The sequence below is a fragment of the Mauremys reevesii genome, linkage group 4 (genome assembly GCF_016161935.1).
Source record: "Mauremys reevesii isolate NIE-2019 linkage group 4, ASM1616193v1, whole genome shotgun sequence".
In the NCBI taxonomy this organism is placed as follows: Eukaryota; Metazoa; Chordata; order Testudines; family Geoemydidae; genus Mauremys; species Mauremys reevesii.
Window position 1 is genome coordinate 129237999 of NC_052626.1, and position 23375 is coordinate 129261373.

Below are 23375 nucleotides of genomic sequence, written 5' to 3' on the forward strand. Positions count from 1 at the left end.
CTTTCTAACAGGTCATTTTTCATGTCAACTCCTATGTGAAGCCATCTGTTTTTCAAATGATCCCTCCTCCAGTGTTTAGTCTTGTTGGCATTTATATCTGGACTGGAAAAGTGCTTTGTTTTATTTCATGCATCCAATGCACCCTGAATTTATTTCCTTTAAAATTTTCTCCTTACATTTATTCATGGGGAAAGAAGAGGTAATGTTGAGTTTTATGGCACACTTGTGATGTCTGCCCGGCAACCTCAATGATCTGGGGATGGAAGCAAAGGAGGTGCATTTAACAAACATTGCACAGGTCACAGGAGACTAGAAACCATTCGCGCCTTCAATAAAAAAAACTCTATAGACAGCTGACGGTAATTTTTTCTGTGTTAATTTAATCATACAAATATTCATTTATACATTAAAGGAAAAAGCTTCCTTTTTTTGTATTATACCCAATGTGCTATCATCAGACTTCTCCCAGACTCAATGAGGCAACACGCCATCCTGTTCTACACATGCACTCCCCCAGAGGGAATAACGACAGGCTGCAGAACCAACCACTCACTCACACAAGAAAAAAAAAACAGAAACAGGGGACAGTGTGTATTTCCTAGCCCTGCAGATTCCGATTATGCTCACACCCATGAGGTCTGGGCTTGCACTTGCATCCCCAGTTGTGGGATCTCAGACATCTCCCAAACCCTGGAGGTTTCAGGATGCACTCTTTCTCCCCACCTCACACGCACACACACCCCTCCAGACATAGGGCAGCAGATACTCCCTACCATGCCAAAGCAGGCTAGACACCCCTTCCCAGGTACAGAGCGCATTTCCAGCCAGAGGGGCGCAAAACTTACCCAGGCTTTCCCAGCCATGGGACAGAATATATATGCAACCCAGACGTGAGTCACATAGTGAGACACAGGGGTTACCAGGCATTTCCAGACTCAACAGCTCACACCATGCTCGAGGTTCCATTTAAAAAACAAATATGTATTGGAAGTTTAAATTTCCTTTTTTGAAGAGATCTCCATTTGCTGTGCCCTCTCAGGACTCCAAGACCCTCCTCCCCACAACAGCAGCAGCCAAAGAAAAGCAGGGACCAGAGCCAACTGCAGCCCCTCCATAGCTACAGCCTGTCTCAGACCAGTGGGTACCAGTCCCTTTGTTCCCAAAGTCAGGGACACCAGTCTGGCTTGGGTAAAACAGCATAGGGCAAGCTTTGTTGGGCCTCTTCCCTTGCCCAGCAGTCTCAAGCAGGTAACTATTTGCTGAGGCTCTGAGTCCTAGATCACATTTTAAAATGTGAGTGCCTGAAATTAGGTATGTGATTCAGTCTGGTTTTCAGAGGTTCTCCCTGCTGAGATCAATGAGAAACTTGGGTGCTCAGCACGTCTGAAAAATATCTGGCTATTTTTGGTTTAGGTGCCTAACGTTAGCCCCCTCCCGTCTTGAAAATGTTGCCCCAGAAAAGCAGTGCAATTTCAGCCCCAACGATGACTAGCTGAGACCTTTGCTGAGCACCCCTGAAATCCTCTTTTGAAAATGTTGCAGACTTAAGAGTAGCTTAAATTTGGGACTGGGTGCGTCGCTGATTACCAGGGGACTCAGTTTTCACTGGAGAGAAGAAACAAGAAGCAGATTAATTACCAGTTTAAACATCTTCCCTTCATTATCACACGAGTATTATCACACTAACCAACACCTTGAAACAGTTATGAGCCTTTTGCAGTTATTTACAGAGAGATCATGCCCACTGATAAGGGTTGTGTTTATGCTCCTGACCAATTTCCTAGGAAACAGCTGTAATATGCTAGCGTTGACAGGCTGACTTATTGCAACTGCAGCTCAAATCAGGCCTTGCCTTTCTTCACTCTGTGAACGACCCAATCGCAAGGGCATGGTAGACTTAGACACACTCAGGAGAGGAGACAACATTGAGATCTGTGCAGAATGGACTGAGAAGGCACAGGAACAACTGGGGGTGTATGATAGCTTTCTCTAGAGAAAGGAACAAAATTCAATCTTTGTATTGGTGACAGGTGGATGTGAACATGGCCATCAGTTTGCTCAGGTGAACCCTACCTGCCTGGGAACAGCAGAAGAGAAAACCAGAGTCAGGCGAGCTGGCTTTGAGGGTCGCCCAGTGGCCCCTGCCAGTACAAGGTTTGCAGAGTTCTGGGCCCAGTGATGGCAGCAGTCAGAAACCCAGAACTCCTTGTTCCTCCTCCTCTACACAACAGACGGATGAAGCTGGTGTGAAGAGACCAATGAGCAGCCTTGTCACCTCAACTAACAGCAACACTTCCAGAAGGGACGCCCGGGAGTGGGGGATGCTACATGCTGGGTACTGGATGTGCATGTGGTTGTGCCTTGCATGCTTGTCATGACAGTTCAAACCTTGCCCACACTTCACCATAACGGTTTACACACTTGGTTCCTTGTGACTTGTGAATAACATATCTCGCCCACAGCAAGAGGGATTTTACAAGACATATACAGGGTCTTACGACTACAGCTAACCAAATGCAGCCTCCACCTCCTAAACTGCATTCAAAGCACAAACGTGGATCTGCACCCCCTTCTCCAAGTCTAGCAGGCAGCCATCCCACCACAAGCCTTCAGGTTAACTCCCCAACCAGAGCTGTGTAAGCCAGGCAGGATCTTCCTCCAAACTCCCTGACCTTCTTCATCCAAGGGGCGATCCATTACAACCCTGTCCCCAGCCCCCTCTGTGTGTTTAGAGAGAGATGAAAGGGAAACTTCCAATCTTAAAATGGCCTTCGAAATCCAGTGTCCAATAGAAACTAAAATATCAAACACCCATTAATGGAGTAATACCAGGGTAGCTGTTCACTGGGTTCTAGAGACTACAAGTATCCAAATGCCTCACCAACGGTCTAATTCTTCCTTGGCAGGATACCAACAATTCCCACTAGCCTCAACAGGAGCTACCCATATGCCTGGGAGAATAAGGCCCATGGAAACTGCACTGAAAATGAAACTCTGCTTAAGTCAACCAAGCAAACACTGGTGCTTAGGTGCAGACTAGGCCAGCCCAAAGCCTTGCATCGCTCTCGCCAGCAGGCATACCATGCACTCAGTTCCCAACATGAATGGGTAGTTTGGGATGGGGGGAGGGGAGTTGGAGGAGGAGGATGGGGGACGTTGCATATTATTGTATCTTTGGCAGATGGCTGTTACGGCCTGGTTCAAGTTTCTGAATTAGTGCCTCCTCTCCAAAAAACCCATTCTCTTCCCAAGTACCTGGGCTGCTTGTCTCTCAGTGACCCGTAAAGTCTGAAACTGAACTCCCCCACTCTCTGCAATTGCTCTGCACGGTCTCATTTGCACATGGCTATCATTCCTCCAAGGACGCTCACAGGTAAGTGACCCTCATGTCCAGAAAAGCTCTTCCTCTTCTGAACAGGAGGCTTGATGAGACCCATCAAGCTAAAGCCTCAAAGAAGCTACAGGCCAGTAAAAAGGCGAAAGAATACAAGGCGCTACTGTGGAATCCAGCTGATGATTCAACTTCTTGCTCTACATTCAAAAACAATTGGCCTATACCTCCTAAGCTAGTACTTTAATCACAGGAGAGCGGAATTAAAATTATACTTATATAAAAAGGGTAGGGATGTGAGGTTTAAACCTAAAGGGGCATGACTTTTGTATCACTTTATAATTACTGTTTGGTGAACTACAGCTACAGAAAGTTAATTTCCTCTTGGCACAAGACAGATACACTTGCCTGGCTGTCCTAGGCACAGCTACTGGACATCAATATTTGACAAACAAAACCGCATTTTAAAATACCCATCATTTAGGACCAGCTTTGGAACTCTAGTAAATCTGTTTCTTACTGAAATATGTGTATGTATATTTCAAGTTCCAAGAGAAAAATGAACCTCCCAGGTTAACTCAATGCTGGAGTCCTCCCATCCTAATGCAACAGTTTGGTCTTCACTGAGGTTTCCAACAACACTAAGGTCAAAAGGGAAACATACACAAACTGAAGATTAAAAGTTTGATAACTAAAAATGGCTGATACCACTGAAATTCACAGAGCTGGGTGCTAGCCCAATCACACATTAAAAACATCCAACATACAAAGAGAAGTCACTGCATGAACCCCAGAAGATGCTAAGCAAGCTCCCGTTCTGTAGCAAGCAAACACGACAGTTCCATAAAAATGCACTCTGTCCCTTATTAAAAAAATTATGAACAGGAAACAAACAAAAAAATTAAACATTTGCTCAAACTACAACCGCTCTGTAGGCAAAATAATTATTTTTTTTTCTTTTAAAAAGATGGCTTTCATTTTAATTTTTTTAAACTTTTTCAGCTACCTAATTAATTGTGATAATGACTTCTAAAAAAAAAACATGGTGTTGGTGTATTTTCTCTTTCTCGTAGCACTGAACAGCACTCCTAAAATTCAGCATTCACACATGCATACTTTAGTTTTGTTTTCCTCTGGAAACCACTAGTCTTAAGTTATTGGTTTTTGTTTGTTTTCTTCTTTATCCAGGTTGCGGAGGCAGAGAAGGGGATCCATGCCGTGTCTTCTAGAAGCCATAAGAACCCCTCTCTGTCCCCCACGAGTCAGTTCTTTGTTAAATTCTCCTCGACGGTACCCGTTTTTTTGTTTGTTTTTAAGACTGTCCAAAGGGATAAGGACCGTGGAAACCCTGAAAGAAAGTTGGAGACAAAATCAGTTTCAATAGACAAGAGACTAAACCAGCTGATCATCAGCTTGCAAAAAGCATACCTACCCTCTCCACCCTATCCCACTGCTTGCATTTACCTCCTGCATTCTTCACCCCACATCAACTGACCACCTACTCCACATCCATGTGTAATCCATGCTAAAACTCCCCTGTGCTAGAGAGAGGCAGAGGTGGTCGGCAACCTACGGTACACGTGCCAAAGGTGGCACGCGAGCCGATTTTTAATGGCACACTGCTGCCAGCCGAGGTCCCGGCCGCCGGTCCCGCTCAGCCCACTGCCAGCCTCGATGAAAGAAACCCCAGGCCGGCAGTGGGCTGAGTGGGGCTGCCCACCGCTGCTCTGGGGTCCCGGCCGCCAGCCCGAGGTCCCAACTGCCGGCCCCACTCAGCCCGCTGCTCTCCGACAGGGAGTTCCTCCAAGAAGGGCAGGCAGCTGCCAGCCAGGGATTCTTCCCCATGGGGCAGCGGAAAGGCACCTCGGTGATCTTGAATGTGAGTTCCGAAGCCCCGACCCACAGGGCTCAGGGAGCACTGGGAAGCAGCTGCGTTAAGGCTCCCAGATGCTGCATGAGCGGCTTGTGTGATTCTCTCCTGGCCCCTGGACTTTAAAGGGGGAGCCTGGACTGGTGCAAGGCGCTGCGAGTCGCAACTGGCAGCCCTCTTTGTATGGCCCCACTGCCGCCTCATGCTCCCACTCTCCTCTCCCCTTCTCTGGCACTGCATCTGCCCAGGAGGGGGCCGCAATCCCAGCGCCCCTGAGCCGGCCAGGCAGTGGTGGGGTTGGAGGGGTTTTTTAGCCTCTGGAAAGAGCAGATGGAGACAGGGTGGCTCTTGCCATGTCTATGCATCCTAACACAGTGGCACTTCAGCTCGGGCGAGAGTGACCCCCCATCTGGGCAGCTTTCAGCCCCCAGGAGAGTTCAGGTTTAAAATGCGCAAACTGCGGAGTGATCTGGGTAGGTCTTGCATCACAGGGGATCTGCATCTCAAAGGGGAAGGCAGTGGGGAGCACAGTGGTCCCTAGAAGCAGCCATATGAGTTTTTTGGGCAGCAGGGACCCGGGTCTTAAGGGCCGCTTCTGAAAGCTCCAGTCCCTGCTGTGTCAGTTTCATGTCAAGAGTTGCAGCTGAGCTGCTTCTCAGCCATTGGCATCACCGAAAGGGAGAAGCTGAAACTCCCGTAGGCACTGTCAATAAGAGTAATCAGTGCACAGGTTCATTTGAAAGAACCTTCTAATGCTCCTTTATGTGGTAGCCGTGTCCCCCCACCCGCTGCTGGTACTGTCGTTGCGTTATCTCTTAAATGCACATGCTACTGTCTTCTGAACTTGAAAAGTATGTGAGGTGTTTGTGAGACTCCATATTGCAGGGAGAGATGGGAGCCAGAAAGGGCAAAACCTATATGGATCGTCCATTTAGACCAGGGGTAGGCAACCTATGGCACGTGTGCCAAAGGCAGCATGCGAGCTGATTTTCAGTGGCACTTGCCCTGCCTGGGTCCTGGCCACCGGTCTGGGGGGCTCTGCATTTTAATTTAATTTTAAATGAAGTTTCTTAAACACTTTTAAAACCTTATTTACTTTACATACGACAGTTTAGTTATATATTATAGACTTATGGAAAGAGACCTTCTAAAAAGGTTAAAATGTATTCCTGGCACGCGAAACCTTAAACTAGAGTGAATAAATGAAGACTCAGCACACCGACCCCTGCTCTAGCATCTAGAGCAGATATAGATGCCTTTAAGCTAATGGGTCTGGTCCTGCTTTTAAGATCCACAGATGAACCCAGGGGGCATCATTACACATGCTTCCAGCAACTCACCTCTGCCCCGTCATTTAGCCCTGACAATAGTCAGTTAACATGACTGTATGTTCTTCTGCTGAAGGCCACTTTTTGACCTTCTCTATACTGGGGATTTCAGTTACTGGTGAAAAAGACCCTGTAAACCCCATTTGTGCCCAAGCAGCTTCCCTCTGCTTGAAACCAGGGTAAAGCTGCACCAGTAAAATTCATCGTTTCTCTAGTCTATACTAGGGTATCGCAGGGCAAATTCTCAATATACATATGGCCTTTGTCTCCTTCTATAAACACTGCCACTGCCTCCCACCTGCTATGAAGAAGCTTTTCCTCTCTGACAATTTTAATTCCCACAAGACTATGAGACTTGACATTTCTAGAATACACATTTTTCTTCAACAAAACCAGCTGCCTCCAAAAATGGGAAAACGTTTAATAGCTTGTTTTCCTCCTGAACCATGAAGTGAAGTTATTTAACGTATCAGATCTAGCAGCAGGAGGTCTGAAACTAACAAGGACACTAGTTCTGAATCTCCCATGCTCTAATCAAGCCAACTTTCATGCATTTCATCATACATCAAAATGAAAGAGACTCAACAGTGTTGAGACTTCTCTATAAATCAGAGGTGCACAGTTTACTGAAATAGCTGCACCAATTAAATTCAATTTTTTTTTTTAAAGGAACATGAAACAATGCCAAGGAAAAATAAGAAAAAATGCATTATGCTCAGTTACCCAGAGACAGAAGGTAGGTCTTCTGGCATTCTTTATACAGCCCTGCTGTTACCCATTGTGTGGATGATGTAAAAAGATGGCCAGTGACCTAATTAAACATCAACTCCATTGCCTGCCTTTTCAAGCAAGGTGTAAGACTGCTTTACCACTTCATTTCATGCAGGACAACAGGCCAGAGCAGCAAAAGAAACATTGTCTCCAACGTATTTTGCTGTAACTCCATAACCAGCTTGCTCTGCGACCCATAAATACTGGAACTGGCTGTGAAGCACTGAGATGTTTTTGTATGACACATACCAAAAAGCCCTGATCATATTGGTCCAAGTCTGGTAGGATGGGCTGGGTCAACCTGCAAATACACCTGAAGTCAAAAGCCCTATTGTATTTTAAAAACTAACATCATCTTAGAATGTAATGATCAAGTGCTGATTGGAGTTTAACCACAGTTAACCAGGCAAGAGTAATTCCCTGGGCTATGCAGTGTCAGGGAACATGTGACATGCATAAAGCAAAGTAAAGTATCTTCCAGTGACTCAAAATTATTGCTGAGTCCAGCATCTACCAGGGGAGAATGGTTAGCTAGTGGAACATTAGGCAAGAGCAGCATCTCGTAACTTCAGATTAGTCTGTAAGGGCCAGATTTTCAAATGAGCCTTGCAACCAACATCTTTTCTTCATGTGTTGGCAAACAAGGCCACTTGTGATATAACGTAGGAGCGGACTGTTGCAGCTTATTTGATAAAGACGCATTGAAAAACTGAACTGAAAAGCTTTCGGCTGCCAAGATCTCAATGTTGTCCACACCAAATGGCAATATTAACACCAAAAGTAGTGTAAGTAAAGCACAGCACCCTCTGCTACCTCGAGATAATAGTAGTCAGAAATGGATACAGCCTAATAGCACATCCTCTTGTAAGTACAGAAACAGTCCCTGAAGAGATTAGTGTGTATATATATATAAACAGTTGCAAAAGAAAGAATTCTGTCCTTAGATCTTTTCAAGTATGTTAAAAAAAAAGTCAAATCTTGCTTTCAGCAGTGTCTAATTTAAATATAAACAATTCTGTTAATGATTTGGGGTCTCAAACAAAACTAGATTTCAGTTCACTTTAGAGTGTGAGAAAACCACCCTACTTTTGCAGTACTTTAACACTATGATTGACTCATTTCACCAATGTGAATACATTGTCATTAACAGTTCCAGAATGGTTTCCAAATGGGTTTCTCTTGCAATTGCAAATTTGATCAGAAGAAAGATTAATTCTTCTGGTCAAATTAATCTTTGCTCTTATGATTACCATAACAGAACCCTGAGCATACACACAACACTTCACTATAGCTCATACTTACGCGTGAAGGGTATGTTTATACATGAACTCACTTGCACCTATTAATGATCCAAAGAAGAAAACTCTCCCCTCTCCCACAGCAGTTTATTCACTACTTCCCACTGTTGCATCTTGTCCTTTTGGCTAAGGTCAAGCAAAGTACTGGTTTAACATCCAATACATTCCTTATCAGGGTTTATATCCCACATCCGCAGAGAATGACCTGAGTTAATAGATCTATTTAATCTTTTATATTATTTCATGTCAATGTTTCCAGTTAAAGGAACTAAGTTTGATGCAGACAATGTAATTTAAAAGTCAAACCTGTGGACGCACAGAAAGGCTTTGATTTTTTCATTAAGTCAACCAGTGTTTGAGTACAGAGAAAGGATAATACTCCAGGACTCAGATCTGAATCATATTCCTGGCTCTGCACATACCCTTGCCATGATCTCTAGACCACTCAAGCATTCTGTCCCTCAATTCTCCATCTGTCATCTTTCTTCTACCTTTTAGCTAATCTGTTCAGATGGTAAGTGCTTTGGGGCAGGGACTATGTGTGTTTTCACAGGAATATAGTGTAATGGTGCCTTAATCTCTACTGGGAACTCTAGAAATTAGTACAATACAAATAATAGCAGTGATCCAAAAAAGTCACAGCATCAAAAAATGTTGAAAGTGATTGGTTTAAACTAAAAGGTAACAGAGCTGTGTGAAAGCCATGATGTTTGAGAAACATGGTGGAAACCTTTTCAGTTAGTGAGCATTCATTTTGCAACTCATTTTGTTTTCCATCACACTTCCATGAATAGACAATTTTCCCACCAGAAACACACAAGAAATCTCATATTTCCTGTACATTTGTAAAAAAATTTTGAAACATTTCAACCAAAGAAACTTCTATTTGAATCTTGTTTGCAAAATGAGACCCATCTACAAAACAAAATGTGACAAGCTCGTGTTCTGCTTTGCAAATTTAGTTTTCAGTTCTTTTTCTTGTCTCCCCCCCAGAGGTAAAAGTTAGTAACTCTGCGCTGAAATACCTTTGTCCAGATATTTACACAAATGAAGTGAATAATGAAATCTAAGGGCCAGATTTAAAAAAAAAAAAAAAAAAAGCTGCTCCCATACTGAATATCTGACCACTTTATTTAGGTGCCTACATTGGAGGTCAGCACTTTTGGAAATCTAGCCCTACTGAGAAGTGCTCAGCACCCACAAGAGTCTGCATTTTGATCCATGCACCTAAACTAGCACAGCCACTTTTGCAACATATGAGATCAAATGAGCCCAGCTGGGACCTTAAATACATTCCACCTGTGAAACTAAAAGAGGGGTTGTGAAGAAGGAAAGGGTACATGCTCCAGTGATTACTCAGAGCAGCATGATCATTGTAAAAGCAGCATTCTTAAAGTTAAATCAAAATCCCACTTTCATCTCGGAGAGTTAATCTTTTATAAACCATCACAACACAGAAACTTTCACACAACTATCTTTATTTCACCTTTGTTTCTGGCTGAATTTAGATCAATAAAAGGTACACTTGAGTTTAAAAAAAAAAAAAAAGACGAGCTTTTTGATGCACGGCTGCAACGCAACACAAAAGTCTCCCAGTGTACACTGATGGCAGCATCAGATAACACTACAAGTCCCTCTCTCTTCCTCATCACTTCCTGGGCCGTTCCTGATCAGTGCTTCTCCAAACTATCCTGAGTTCTTTTGACTCATTTACGTAAACTGAATACAAACAGAAGAACAGAGTGTTGAGTTTTATTTTTGTTCCACGCATGCTATGCAAATATGATGAGACAGCTACAACCACTGGGAAAGATAATCTTCCTACAATGCAGCTGCCCTCCAAGTTGATTTAACTAAACCAGTTAATTGCATCTATATTAGTCTTTCAACAGCCAGGTAAGACAACTCCTGGGTCCACAGAGGAGGGGGTTAAAACAGTTTAACCTGCTGACACTAATAAGCAGCAGTGTGATTGTCCCAGGAAGGTGGCTAATAGCAATGCTGAGCTTGTGGCTTCTCCACACTTGATCTAAGTCAGTTCAACTATAATGGCTGTCAACTAACCCAGTTTGGAGAATAAATATCTAATCCAGGCTCAAAGTTTGTGAACAATGGGAACAAACCCTCTCTCCAAAGGGGAAGGCTCAAGAATCTAGGACAGCAGTTCTCAAACTGTGGGTCGGGACCCCAAAATGGGGGGCTTAGACTTGCTGGGGTCTAGGGCTGAAGTAGAAGCCTCACCGCCCAGGGCCAAAGCCCAAACCTCAGAGTTTTAGCCCTAGCAACGGGGCTCAGGTTACAGGCCCCGTGCCTGAGGCTGAAGCCCTTGGTCTTTGGTACCCCCAGGATGACAGAGCTTGAAGGGGCTCAGCCTTCGGTCCCCCCTCCTGGGGTCATGTGGTAATTTTTGTTGTCAGAAGGGTGTTGCAGTGCTATGAAGTTTGAGAACCTCTGATATAGGAGATACGAGAGAGAAATAAGGTGCTATTCCTTCCCCATCATAACGCTGGGACCAAGTAAGCTGCCTATATAATTTCAGCCTTCGACAGTCCAAGAACCAAGGTACCCATCTGGAACTCATAGGGATGGCCCTGTTACCACCAAACTGGAGCATAAAGGTTAGGCAGGAGCTGATCAAATCATTGGGGGTAGAGGGAGGGAGACATACTACAGAAGTAGTAGTCCAGAGTGCTTCTATTTAGTGTTTTAATAAATCATAGTAATTTTATTAAATTCTACTTACGTTTTTAGAGAAAGTGAGTCTCCTTACACATGATTTTGGTACTCCAAAGATTATACATCCACACTCCATGGCCTGCACTGCCACACAACAGTGTTCCAAATGCTGTGTGTGTGAAATGCTTGCCTGCCTCAGTGGCAGATGGTATGTCAAGTTGTCACTAGGGCCTTATCTACACTAGGGAATTTTAGAAGACAATTTACACCTGTTCAGTTGCACTACAGGGAGTTTTAGCACAGACAAGACTCTGGCAGCTTCTGACACTTTTTTACACCAGCAGGTTTAATCACAATCTCTGTTATAATCTGGAACCTGCCAGAGCTTTGGCTAAAGAGATACTTCCACTGGTACTGCTGAACTGGTTGGAATTATCCACAAAATTTTCTAGTGTAGAGAATGCCTCAGTGACAATCTGACATTGACTTTCAATTAAACTTCGGTTCTTAAGTGACTGCATCAATTTTAAAAAGTGGACTTAGGTGCTTTTGAAAATTTTATCCAAACCCTAACTATCTCACCCATCCCTTCCTCCACTGATCTCAAAAGAACTTAATTAAACATGGCAATGAATTCACTCCATTTTATAAGTTGAGAAAAACTGAGGCACAAGCTCATTAAGGGACTCAACAGATGACATGGCAAGTTTGTGGCAGACCAGGAAATAAAACCCAGGTCTCCTGCCCTCTAACCTCATGCTCAAACCATTAGAACATAGCTCTCCCATTTTGTTCTACAATGTTATGTGTCTGCCACCTGGGATAAAGCCTTCTCTGTTAAGAACATGAGAGCACAAGAACCTAGCAATTTTAAAGTATCCATGTACACCTCTACCCCGATATAACATGACCCAATATAACACAAATTCAGATATAACGCAGTAAAGCAGCACTCGGGGGGGGGGGGGGGGGAGAAGAGCTGGGCACTCCAGCAGATCAAAGCAAGTTCGATATAATGCGGTAAGATTTTTTGGCTCCCGAGGACAGTATTATATCAGGGTACAGGTGTAGTTTCCCCTTTTCCCCAAAAAACTACTCAGACACGCAGAACAGAGTCCAACCCCCCCAGAGGAAAGGAACAGACAGATGGTGAGGCAAAGTGACTGCCATCAAGTACATGCACACCATGTGCTGGTGAGGTGGTTTAATACTTCTGAAGTTTCCCTAAGGAGCCCTCCACCTCCCTTTAAACAGGAACCCAAGCGCAGGGTGAATCTTTTACATGTTATTCCTCCCTAGGGAAAAACTCTTTTTAAAGAAAGACTTCCAGCTTGCAAGAAGAGGGTGACAGCACTGGATCTAAGGCAATTTTAAACGTAGGTCCAGAAACTCGTGGTGTCAAAGCTTCTGCTTTACTTGACACTCTGTCTACAGAAACCATTCACCAGAGAGGAACTGTGATCATGTGAATCCAGGGACACTGGATGAATGGAGAAGTTTCCTGATGATTTCTGGGAATGGAAACCCAGTTCTGAATTCCTTTCTCCCTAGGGCAGAAGAAGTAAGGCAGCTTTTCAAGGCAAAGTGCTTAGTCTAGCAGCCTTGGGCATTGGCTGGTCTTCAGAACAGCCCAGGCTCTGGAGGAAACCAGTTGCGTATTTTACTGAGCCCTAGATAAAAGTGCAGGGCATAAGGCACCTCAGTAAGTGAATGAATCCACACACACCAAACCTTCCACCCCCATTCCAAAAGCACCAGCAAGATCTCTTCTTAACCAACAGACAATGGGGCTGTAATAACAAAACTTCTGCCACAGATTTGGGGTGCTTTGCTTCAAAATCAGTCACGAAATTTTTGTTATTTTTTTTATTTCCACAATTACCCTATTTAGGACCACAAAATGGTATGGCAGTTGCTCCCCAGCTGGAGCTTTCAGATCTTCAACCGGATCTTACACCAGTTTAGTCCAAACCTGAACAGCAGAATGGAAAAGGAAACAGAGGAAGAGTTCAATAGATGTGATTTTTGAAGACCGCTTTTGGAAAACTGGAATCCTTCTGGCAATGAGAACTGGAGCTAGGACATTTGTCTGGGTAGGAAAAGATCAGCCTTGCAACAACAGGAGTGAGTATTTGGCACCAACATGCTTGCAGGAATTCTGAAGCCAAGAGGTTAAAACTAGTTTGTACCTTTCACTAATATTTGATCAGAGCATTCACTTGGGATAGGCAGGTTACTATTGAGCTGACAATCAGCCCAGTGTATTCCAAACAAAAGTAACAAGCCAGATTTATGACTTCAAGCAAAGCAGGTCAGCATATACCTGCTTGGCTACTACGGGAAGTTCTCAAACAGAGGTGGGAACTTCAAGGATATGAGATGCAAAAGGATTGGCCATTCTCTCCTACTGCTTCTTACTTGGCACATCCCAGAGTCTCACAGAGCTTTTGATTGTGAACGTAGTGTGCCTCCCCAGCAAAAACCACCATGCAGTGTAGGTGTTCAATTCCTGATGGTGATAGATCACATATCCATCCAGCTTTCACAAGGTAATGTGTGTGAAGCAGTCTTAGATTGTTCTGCCAACCCAATAATAAATTCTGGATGTGACAAAAAATACTCCACCTGCATTCCCAAAATGCTGTCAACACGCAACAGACTCTGCCAGGAGCTTCCCACCAGCTTTGTCAGCCATTTCAACACACAACAGGCTGTCATTTTTGCTTCCTTTAGAAAAGGTACCAAATACATTGACACGCAAGCATAGATCGGCGAAGAGGTTCCTGCTATTGACAGTCTCCTGTTGGAAAGTCACCTTGTAAAGTGTCGAGGTAGTGTTTAGATACCAATTTACCATGGAAAGAACAGCACATGATCAATAGCACAGAAACTCTTCAAGGGCCCTGTATTCTAAGCAGGAGGTAATCAAATTAAATAATATTAAGGCCCAGTCCACTTCAGCTTCTGTCAAAAGACAGTGGAAATCTCTTGGCAGCCTGAAACAAAACTCTGAGCTTTGTGCACAAGCACTACAAGACAAGACCAGATTAGTGGGGCTGTGATCTTTTTCCGTGTCGGGAAAAGAAACCACGATTGTTGGCTAGCCCACTGAACTATTATTAGTTACCTTTTGGCTGAAAGCAGATGAGGGATCTTTTGTGATGGGTATCACAACAAGTTAGAAACAATGGATAAGCTAAACTCCAGTCAGTCAGAAGAAGGAATCACTAGAAGACAGGTTGACCCTACACCTGCCTCCTGGGTCTAGACTGACTCATGTCAAAACAGATCACGATCCAAATGGATAGCAATGACAAACTAGCCCAGATTGTTAAGATGAATGTAACTCTTGCCCATGGAATTAGCCCCTTCTTCCTTTAGCTTTGCTCATCCAAGGTGTAGCTCCTGTCTGTTTCTATCTCTGTACCACCATGCTAGCTGTCACTGCCTTCCAGACAGTTAGGCAATATGGGAAAGAGATTATCCTTAAACAGCTACACCACATTTATCCCAACATACCTAGTATTTCAGTTGGGTTTCCAACACAGCTCATCAATACACTAATTTAAATCTTAAAACATCTACACTGTTCTAGTCTGGGCTTCTTAATGAGTAGCAACTCAGTTGTGCTATACTGTATCAAAAGATATGATTGTTTTGACTTGTGGGAAGATGCATAGCAGAGACTAAAGAATACATTTTAATAGCCCTGCCTCTCTTTTCACAGCACAATTTGTTTCCACCAAAAACCCCACACCCAGATTTTTTGCACCTGTACTTTATGACAGGTGCAAATCTTAGTAGTTACATGCCTACCCAACTGAAGGTGCCAATCAAGTAGACATATGTAATAACCAAATTCTGCAACCAAAATGTGCAGGCACAAAATACTCAAAGCTCATCTGAAAATTTATTCCCAAGGGTCTGTCTATACTGCAAGTGAAAGCATGACTGGTCACAGGTATACCTACCTAGCTTTAATCTAGCTAGCATAGGTAACAACAACATACATGTGGTAGCATGGACAAGCACCTGGAATACATACTCAGGGACTCTGCAGGACTTGAACTCGGCTGCTGACCCATGCCTAAGCCCACAACACCACATATACTCTGCTACTGTTACCCATGCTAGCTAGATTAAAGCTAGCATAGCTCTGCCTACCTTCACTTGGAAATGTGGACATATTCTAAGACTAGGACAACAAAGTTGTCATGTGTTACGTAAACTAGACTTGATTCCATCTGTAGCTGTGAAAAACTGGTAGATGAGTCCAGTATCTCAGCTGAATTATGAGTTTTTATTTCAGTTCTTTGCATGTACTTAAAACACTTCTGAAAGGTGTCCATTTATCAATCCTGGAAATGCAGCCCTCCAGATACAGAACATATACATCACACAAATAACGACAGGTCAACTTCCCCCACATTATCCCACCGATGTGCCTCAGCCTTTTACAGAGGGACCACTTATGGGGATAAGCAGAGTTCAGTCGACAGGTACATTAGTTCTTGGCATCTCCATAGGGACTGAGCAGTGATTTGTGATAAGGCCACTGTCCACCAGGGCCTGGACCAAAGCACAGTAAGCAATCATCAGACGGTAAGAGCTTTCAGTCACTACTGATCGAGGCTGGATTTGACTTGGAATCTAGAGATGAAAAGCTTTATATCATTCCCAATTCCCTGAGCAATCGAGCTCCAACTTTAAAAGGTTGCTGAGTCCCATCTTGAAGCAGGACCCAATAAGTCTCATACAACTGTTGGTCTGAGGTGTATAATATGAAGAGGGCAATTGATAGTTTGCTATACAGTTGCATCTCCTATTTTGGTACCTGCTGTAAGTAAAGGTTAAACAAAGATGTAACCTCAGTACAAAGTGGGGTATTATAGAATGGATCCATTTGTACATTACAAGCAATTTAACCAGTTCATCTACAGCACTGTAGTTCCTAACAGTAGGACTTTATTAAAGCAAACAGCAACTGAGTGTTCTTGTCCTACATAGCCTGTGTAAAGTACAGTTAAGCATGTTTAAAGGATTTTAAAATCAACTATTCTGGACATAGGACAATACACACCTAGACATGCCTCTTGCAATAATAGGATTCTGAAGTGTAAATAATCCTGCAATTCATTTTTCACGTATTTGTACACACAAGCATCTAAAAAAAAGTTAAAATATCACTCAAACTTATTTGTATAGCATCCATCAAGCAGGCTTCTTAAGGAGATTTTAAAACATGATTATAGAGACAAGAAAAGGTCACAAACAGGAATGGTCCTAGGACTGACTATTCCTGAACAGTGACTCCTGAGACCAAAATGTTGAACTAGGCATCCCCCTGCCCATTTGTTAGAGCAAAAAAATTCTTTGGATGAATCCCAAGATGTGTAGGGTATATTTTTTTTAAAACACCTATATTTGAGTCTGAAGATATTGTGACTTTTTTCTTAACCATACTGGAGTTTGGAGAGGGCTCCAACCACTATCAGTTACAGCACCCAGCCAAGATTAGGTTAACATCAAGAAGCATTTTTAAAATGTGGACCTAGTAGAATCTATTGGATGAAAAGGGTGTTTTATTTTGTTTAATATAAAGGTGAGGAGCTGGCAGAGCTAGACGGTTTTATATTCAAACCCTTCCTTAGCAGGTCAGGCAGAGACGGAAGGGAGGGCTTCACAGTTTGTAACGAAGAAGGACTATCACGATACACACCATGGTCTTGTCACCTACCCATTTTCCTGTTCTCCCAGGGCACCTACCTTACTGTACGTCACTACCGACAAGTTGTTCGAGTGACTGCTGGGGGAGAGATTTACAGAGTTTTGTGACAGTCCGTTCTGATCTTGTTCAATTTGGTCAGGAGCAGGCCCCCACGTGTTTTTGCTGATTGTGCCTAGCTCAGAACCCCCAGGGTCTTTTAGGTTGTTTTCATCTGGTTGCCTGTTCTTCTGCGGAGAGGCGAAGGGGTTAAAGTTTCCTTCTACCTTGCGATGTGGTTGTGTGTTGAATTCCGTTTCGAAGGATGACAACTGCTGCGTTACTCCTAAAAGTCCTCCAGCCTCCACGCTGAGGATCACCCAGATGACATCTGTGAAAAGAGAAGGTCATTTAGGTCACTATTAGATGTAGCTTACAGAGGAACAGGGAGACCACTCCTGCCCCGTAATATAATAATAGTATTTTTAACTTACTTAGCATTTTTCAACCATACATTTTTACTGTGTTTTACAAGCATCAGGTAAGCCTACCACCTCTGAGAAGAAGGCAAGTGTTCTGCCAAGTAAGCAACAGTATATGCTACTCAGGACAGTAGCCAAATACTAAACAAAAAAAGTAATTATTGGCCTCACAACATAAAGGTCCACATGCAGTCTAGTTTCCTATAGACTGAAAGCACCAAGAAAGTAAGACTTGCCCGAAGCCAGACCAAGAGTGAGTGGCAGACTGAAAGAACCCAGAAAACTACTCCCAGCCCTTCACTTTTCTGCTGCAGAATATGCCCATTTACACTAGCTTCGCTTACATCTGTATGTGAGCAATGTGGCTGAGTTATGTAAATGAATTTCCTGATTTTTACATTAGTGGGTTACAGATTGTTGTAATAAGCCATAAATCCAGTGCGTCTGTTCAGTTCATGATTTTTAGTGTCTAGTAGAGTTATGAATTTAAACTCCAAGGGTCAACATTTGGAAGTGTTGTGCAGGTTTTCTTTAATGAGGAGGACTAAGAGGTCAGATACAGAGTGATCACTTTGCAAAAAGCATTCACCCAGAGGTGATAGAGAATTTTTCGTCTCATTTTCCTGTGTCAGTTTGAGTGTGTAGTGATTGTCCGATTTCACCCACATAGTTGCTATTGGGGCATTTAGTGCACTGCATGAGGTATACCGCAGGTTGTGATAGGCAACCCAACAAGGACCAAAATGGTGGAGCATCCTTGTTTGGTGAAGGTGATTTTAAGCGTTCAGGGGTACATACAGGGATTGAACAAAGACACTGAATTTATGGTTTATTACAAACATCTGTAACCCACCGACCCCTTTTTGTCCTATGACTGCAGAGGCGTTAACCAGCCACTCTATCTTGAATGGTCCCTTAGAAGAGTGGTGCCAAACTTATTACACAGGACAGCCAGAGAAACCTAAGCACAACCTTGTGTGAGCTAAACAAATTCTACCTATTTTACTAAGATTAAAAGTCACCTGTCTTGATTTATATTTTAAGTTCAGCTTGTTTCATATGTATTTAGATAGGTGGCTTCTGTGTACAGTATTGTTTATTTACACACTGGTGTAAACTAAAATGATGTAAGCATGATGACAAAACACTAATGAATCAGCCTTTAGTATATTGCGTTGAAGCAGGCTGCAGCGTTATGAAATGCTCTGGTGGGTCACGTACGGCCCACGAGCTGTCTGTTGGGCACCTCCTGCCTTAAAATATGGGCTAACCACTTACGCTGAACAATCTGTTCCACCTTGCATTTAGCTGTGAAGCTCAGAGTACCTTTCCCAGATCTGAAGGAGAGCTGTGTGGATTGAAAGCTTGTCTCTCTCACCAACAGAAGTTGGTCCAATAAAAGATATTACCTCAGCCACCTTGTGTCTCTCTAATCACCTGCTGGTTTTCCTCCAGATAAAGTTAATCTGCAAGCAGCCCAGCTGCTTGCAACATGGTGCCAGTGGCAGGCTGGGAAAAAGAGGACAGCAGGTTCCTTTACAGTTTAGTGAGGCTACCAGTGATTCTCAAACATCCCAACTCATAGCATGTCTCTTCTCAATTGGCCACCATGCTTAGTTTGACAGGGTTTAGCTGCCTCTACTTTACTAAGCGAGACTAAGGTGATTCACTAGCGCCTTTTCTGCTCCCAATATTCTTTTTCGTAGCCATCTTAATTCATCTATGAACGTATCAGTGACCAACACCCCCATATCCTACCTATGTTTAAATCTTTTATGAAACATCAATTAGGATACTGAAAAGGCACAAGAAAGTAGACTAAATCCAATTACTTCCACTGAGGAGTCTTCTCTCAGTTAAACCAACATGGTCGGCAGCTTTCCGCAAAAAGGTCTGGCAAGTAGTGAAGTGGTGCCATCTGCTGTTAATCTCTGGCAACTCCTCAAGTCTTATCCCAGCATTAGAGGACATGTCAATTCAGGAAAGGCCAGAATGATTAACACGTAATGTTTTTTTAAGGCTTTTTTCCCCTTCCCTATTTGAAAAGGAACCGCAAAGTTTGGATTTGAAACTTTCTCACATGCCCCCATCATTAGTGGACATCTGTAGACTGAAAATTATACGCAAAGTAGCCCAAAAATTATTTCCTTTACCCACCTGCCAAGCTCACAATTTAGCCGTTTGACCTGAAACAGCTAATGAAATAAATGCTCCCTAACACAACAGTTCCTCTATTGGAGAGGCCGGAGTCTGAGCCTGGCGTGTTGTACCACATAGGTACAAGAGGCCACGTGTCCTAGAAGTTTCAGGCAATTCCTTGCTGTGGTGGTTGGAAAATGCCCAAGACTTCAAATAATGTTGCCCAGCGCCAAAATCTCGCTTGCAGAAGGTATCCCCTGGCATGTTCGAGTCCAGCATTGCCTCTATGAACTCTATCCACTGAACAAGGGAGAGCGTTGATTTCCCCACGTTCAGGATAAGGCCCAGTTCATCGAATGTCTTTCTTATGAAGTCGACTTGTGGCTCCACTTGAGCCCTGGAGTGGCCCTTGATCAGCCAGCCATTGAGGAACGAAAACACCTGTATCTGCCGCCTGCACAGGAACACAGCCACGACTGCCATGCATTTGGTAAACACACGAGGCACCGCTGACAGGCCAAAGGGGAGGACTGTGAACTGGTAGTGTTTGCTTCTCACCACAAACCTGAGGTACCTTCTGTGGGACGGTGTAATTGCTATATGAAAATACGCATCCTTCAAGTCAAGGGCGGAATACCAGTCCCCTGGATCCAAGAAAGGGATGATGGAAGCCAAAGAGGCCATGCAGAACTTCAGTTTCCTCATAAACTTGTGGAGCTCTTGCAGGTCGAGGATGGGTCTTAGCCCGCCTTTGGCTTTTGTTATGAGGAAATACCGGGAACAGAAACCTTTGCCCTTCAGTCCTGAGGAACCTCTTCCACTGCTCCTAGCGATAGGAGTGCACCTCCTGTATGAGGAGCTGCTCGTGAGAAGGGTCCCTGAAGAGGGACAGGGAAGGGTGATGGAAGGGCAGAGAATTGGAGGGAGTATCTCCTCTCTACTATGCAGAGCACCCAGCGGTCCGATATGATATGGGCCCACACAGGGTAGAAAGGGGATAGTCGGGATGAGAAGGTAAGGTGGGTTGGATCCAGTCCAACCAAGTTCTGGTGAGTCTTCCTTGTTCACACCTTCAAAAGGCCTGCTTCTGACCTGCTGCAGATCCTAGAGCAATCCTTTTGATCAGTGGTACCCAATCTTTTCGTCTGGCGGGAGCCAGACAAAGAACCATGGTGGCGGTGGAGCACCCGCCGAAATCCCGCCTAATTTCTGCGGCATTTCGGCGGCGACGCCTCTCGATGACGTCACTTGTCGGCGACAAGCGGCATCATCGAGAGGCAGCGACGCCGAAATGCTGCAGGAATTCAGCCGCATTTCGGCAGGTGCTCCACAGCCGGCCAGGACGCAGGTGCATTTAGATGACGCCCGTGGGCACCACGTTGGGGACCCCTGCTTTTCATGGCTCTCCTCCAAACACTTCAAACACAAAGTGCGAGGATTACTTCTGGGCATACACTTGCTGCAGACCTTTGAAGCCAGGAGACCACGGGATGCCCTAGCGCTGGGATAGCACAGGAGGGGAAACCCCTCCAAAGGAAACTTAAGAACTAAGTAAAGTACCTACTAACTACTTAACACTAACTACATACAGACTGCCAAAAGCACTTGTCACGACAAGAGCAAGGGGAAGTTCCAGCTAATCCTCGCTGGCAGTAAGAAGGAACTGGGGGGGTGGCGGGTCGGAAGGGCCCTGTATTGAGCGTCATGATGGACACCACTCCACTCCAAGGGGTGCCCGGATCAACCTGATGGATACTGCTAGGAGAAGAATCTTCTGGCTGCTGTGCACCTGACTGGAATTGACATGCACAAGCACTTGAAGAACTAATCATTATTTCCATTACTCCAGCTTTCATTGCCTTTCCCAACCCAACTGGCATCATTTATTTGCAATTATTATGGCTTTGTATTAGCATTAATACAGTTTCATTCATGGATTAAGAGTCTCCGGCATGTGACTTGCAAGTTAGATAGCCAAAAAATTCAGAAACTCAATGCCAGCCCAGTGGTTTAGGATCATCTGAATTCAAATTTGGAGCTCCCTAGATCCTGAGGGGCTGGGAGAGCTGTGGAAGTAGCATATTTAGTCCCAGGAGAAGCACTTTGTGTTATTTTCAAAACACACCTCTGATTAATGCTCTTAAGTAGCACTGCACTCCAGAGGAAGCCACTTCCAGTCCTCTTGGGGGAGGAATGATTGTTTTAATAACTTGGGGGTGGGTTTAGGGAGGGAGGGAAACTGAGGGATGGCAAAATTATCCTCCCAATGGACACACATTCAGAGCTAGTCAAAATTAGGTATGCTGCACATATCTGGAAGGACACCTACTGGTAACAGCCAGTTCCATTACCACCATTTAAGAAAGGAAATTAAAGCACCATATCATTTCAAAATTCTAACAGGGAAGAAACTAATACATGAGTAGGGATCTAAAAAATATGGTATGTGCAGAAGATCACAGGAAAGCAAATTTCCTCTCTAGATGCCCCACAGTTGGAAAAACAAAGACAAAAGAATGCTTCTACAAATAAAATTACTCCCACATTCCAAGCATTAGTAATTTTATGACCAACATCATCTGTAGTTATCCCAGCTAAAATAGAGGTAATCAAACCATGCTTCAGAGCATCATCCCATCCTGCACAGGGATCAGGAAAGAATTCCACACACTGTGTACAACATTGAACTGGCTATAAATTATGGGGAGGGATCTTCCTTGGAAGCAAGCTATCACTCTTTATGGATCTGATTTGATATGACGCCACTTGTGTTTCTGAGGAATGTAAATATCAGAAAGAGCTATGTTTCTGAGGAATGTAAATATCAGAAAGAGCTATAGATGAAAAAAGCAAATAAAGAAGATTTATAACCTTTACCCCACACTATACTTCTAATGACCTTTAAAAATAAAAATCACATGCTCTTACATAGCTCTGCAACAACAAAGACAACTGCAGTTATGCAGACATCCTGAACTGAAATAAAAGCAGAAGAGAAAGCTGTCCTCTCATTTCAGGTATAAATTACATCCCCTTCAAAGAAAGCTCAGATCTGCTGACAGTTCTCAATAAGCATGTACTTTTTGAAGAGGATAATTATTTTGTCCCATGGTGCTAATACTTCTCATTTGACCCCATGCATTTAGGGAACTTTAACTGTCAAAAAAAACTTTAAAAAAAATCATGAAAATCTTGTTAGCAATGTTCTCGCTAGCCGTTAGTATCAGTGAATGTTCGGTGCAAATCTCAAAAGAGTGAAGTGTCCTGCAGAAGAGGACAGTGGGTTATTTATTATTTAGGTGGGGCCCAAACTATTTTAGGTACTTTCCAAATACAGGCCACGTTTTCCAAAACTAGGTGCATGAGGTTAGGGCTGGTTTACATTTAGGTTTTACTGGGCTAACTATTTTGGTTAAGGGTACGATTTTTTCCCTCCATTTATTTATTTTTTACCAACTTAAGTTTTGCCAGTATATCTGCAATGTAGCCCAGCCTTAAATCACAGAATCATAGAACTGGAATGGACCTTGAGAGATCATCTAGTCCAGTCCCCTGCACTCATGGCAGGACTAAGTATTATCTAGACCATTCCTGACAGGCATTTGTCTAACCTGCTCTTAAAAAATCTCCAGTGATGGAGATTCCACAACCTCCTTAGGCAATTTATTCCAGTGCTTAACCACCCTGACAGTTAAGAAGTTTTTCCTAATGTCCAACCTAAACCGCCCTTACTGCAATTTAAGCCCTTACTTGTCCTATCCTCAGAAGTTAGGAAA

The 23375-nt window shown here is 43.7% G+C and overlaps 1 protein-coding gene across 4 annotated transcripts in view; it reads right to left on the reverse strand.

Moving 5' to 3' along the window:
- Positions 1 to 354: 354 nt before the first annotated feature.
- The window catches only part of ILRUN (inflammation and lipid regulator with UBA-like and NBR1-like domains), a 54133-nt gene continuing 31112 nt past the window's right edge, over positions 355 to 23375 (reverse strand). The window contains exons 4-6 of one of the 4 annotated variants that reach the window (XR_005597964.1): positions 17041 to 17369; positions 16355 to 16438; positions 355 to 4679 (exon numbers count right to left, since the gene is read on the reverse strand). Coding sequence is in view for 2 of the 4 variants with exons in the window: in XM_039536765.1 (XP_039392699.1) it covers positions 4644 to 4679; positions 17041 to 17369 (365 nt within the window). In the remaining 2 variants the exon portion in view is untranslated. Of the gene's footprint in view, positions 4680 to 10059; positions 10318 to 16354; positions 16439 to 17040; positions 17370 to 23375 lie in introns of those variants that run through there. The other 3 variants (XR_005597963.1, XM_039536765.1, XM_039536767.1) reach the window with 3 other exon arrangements.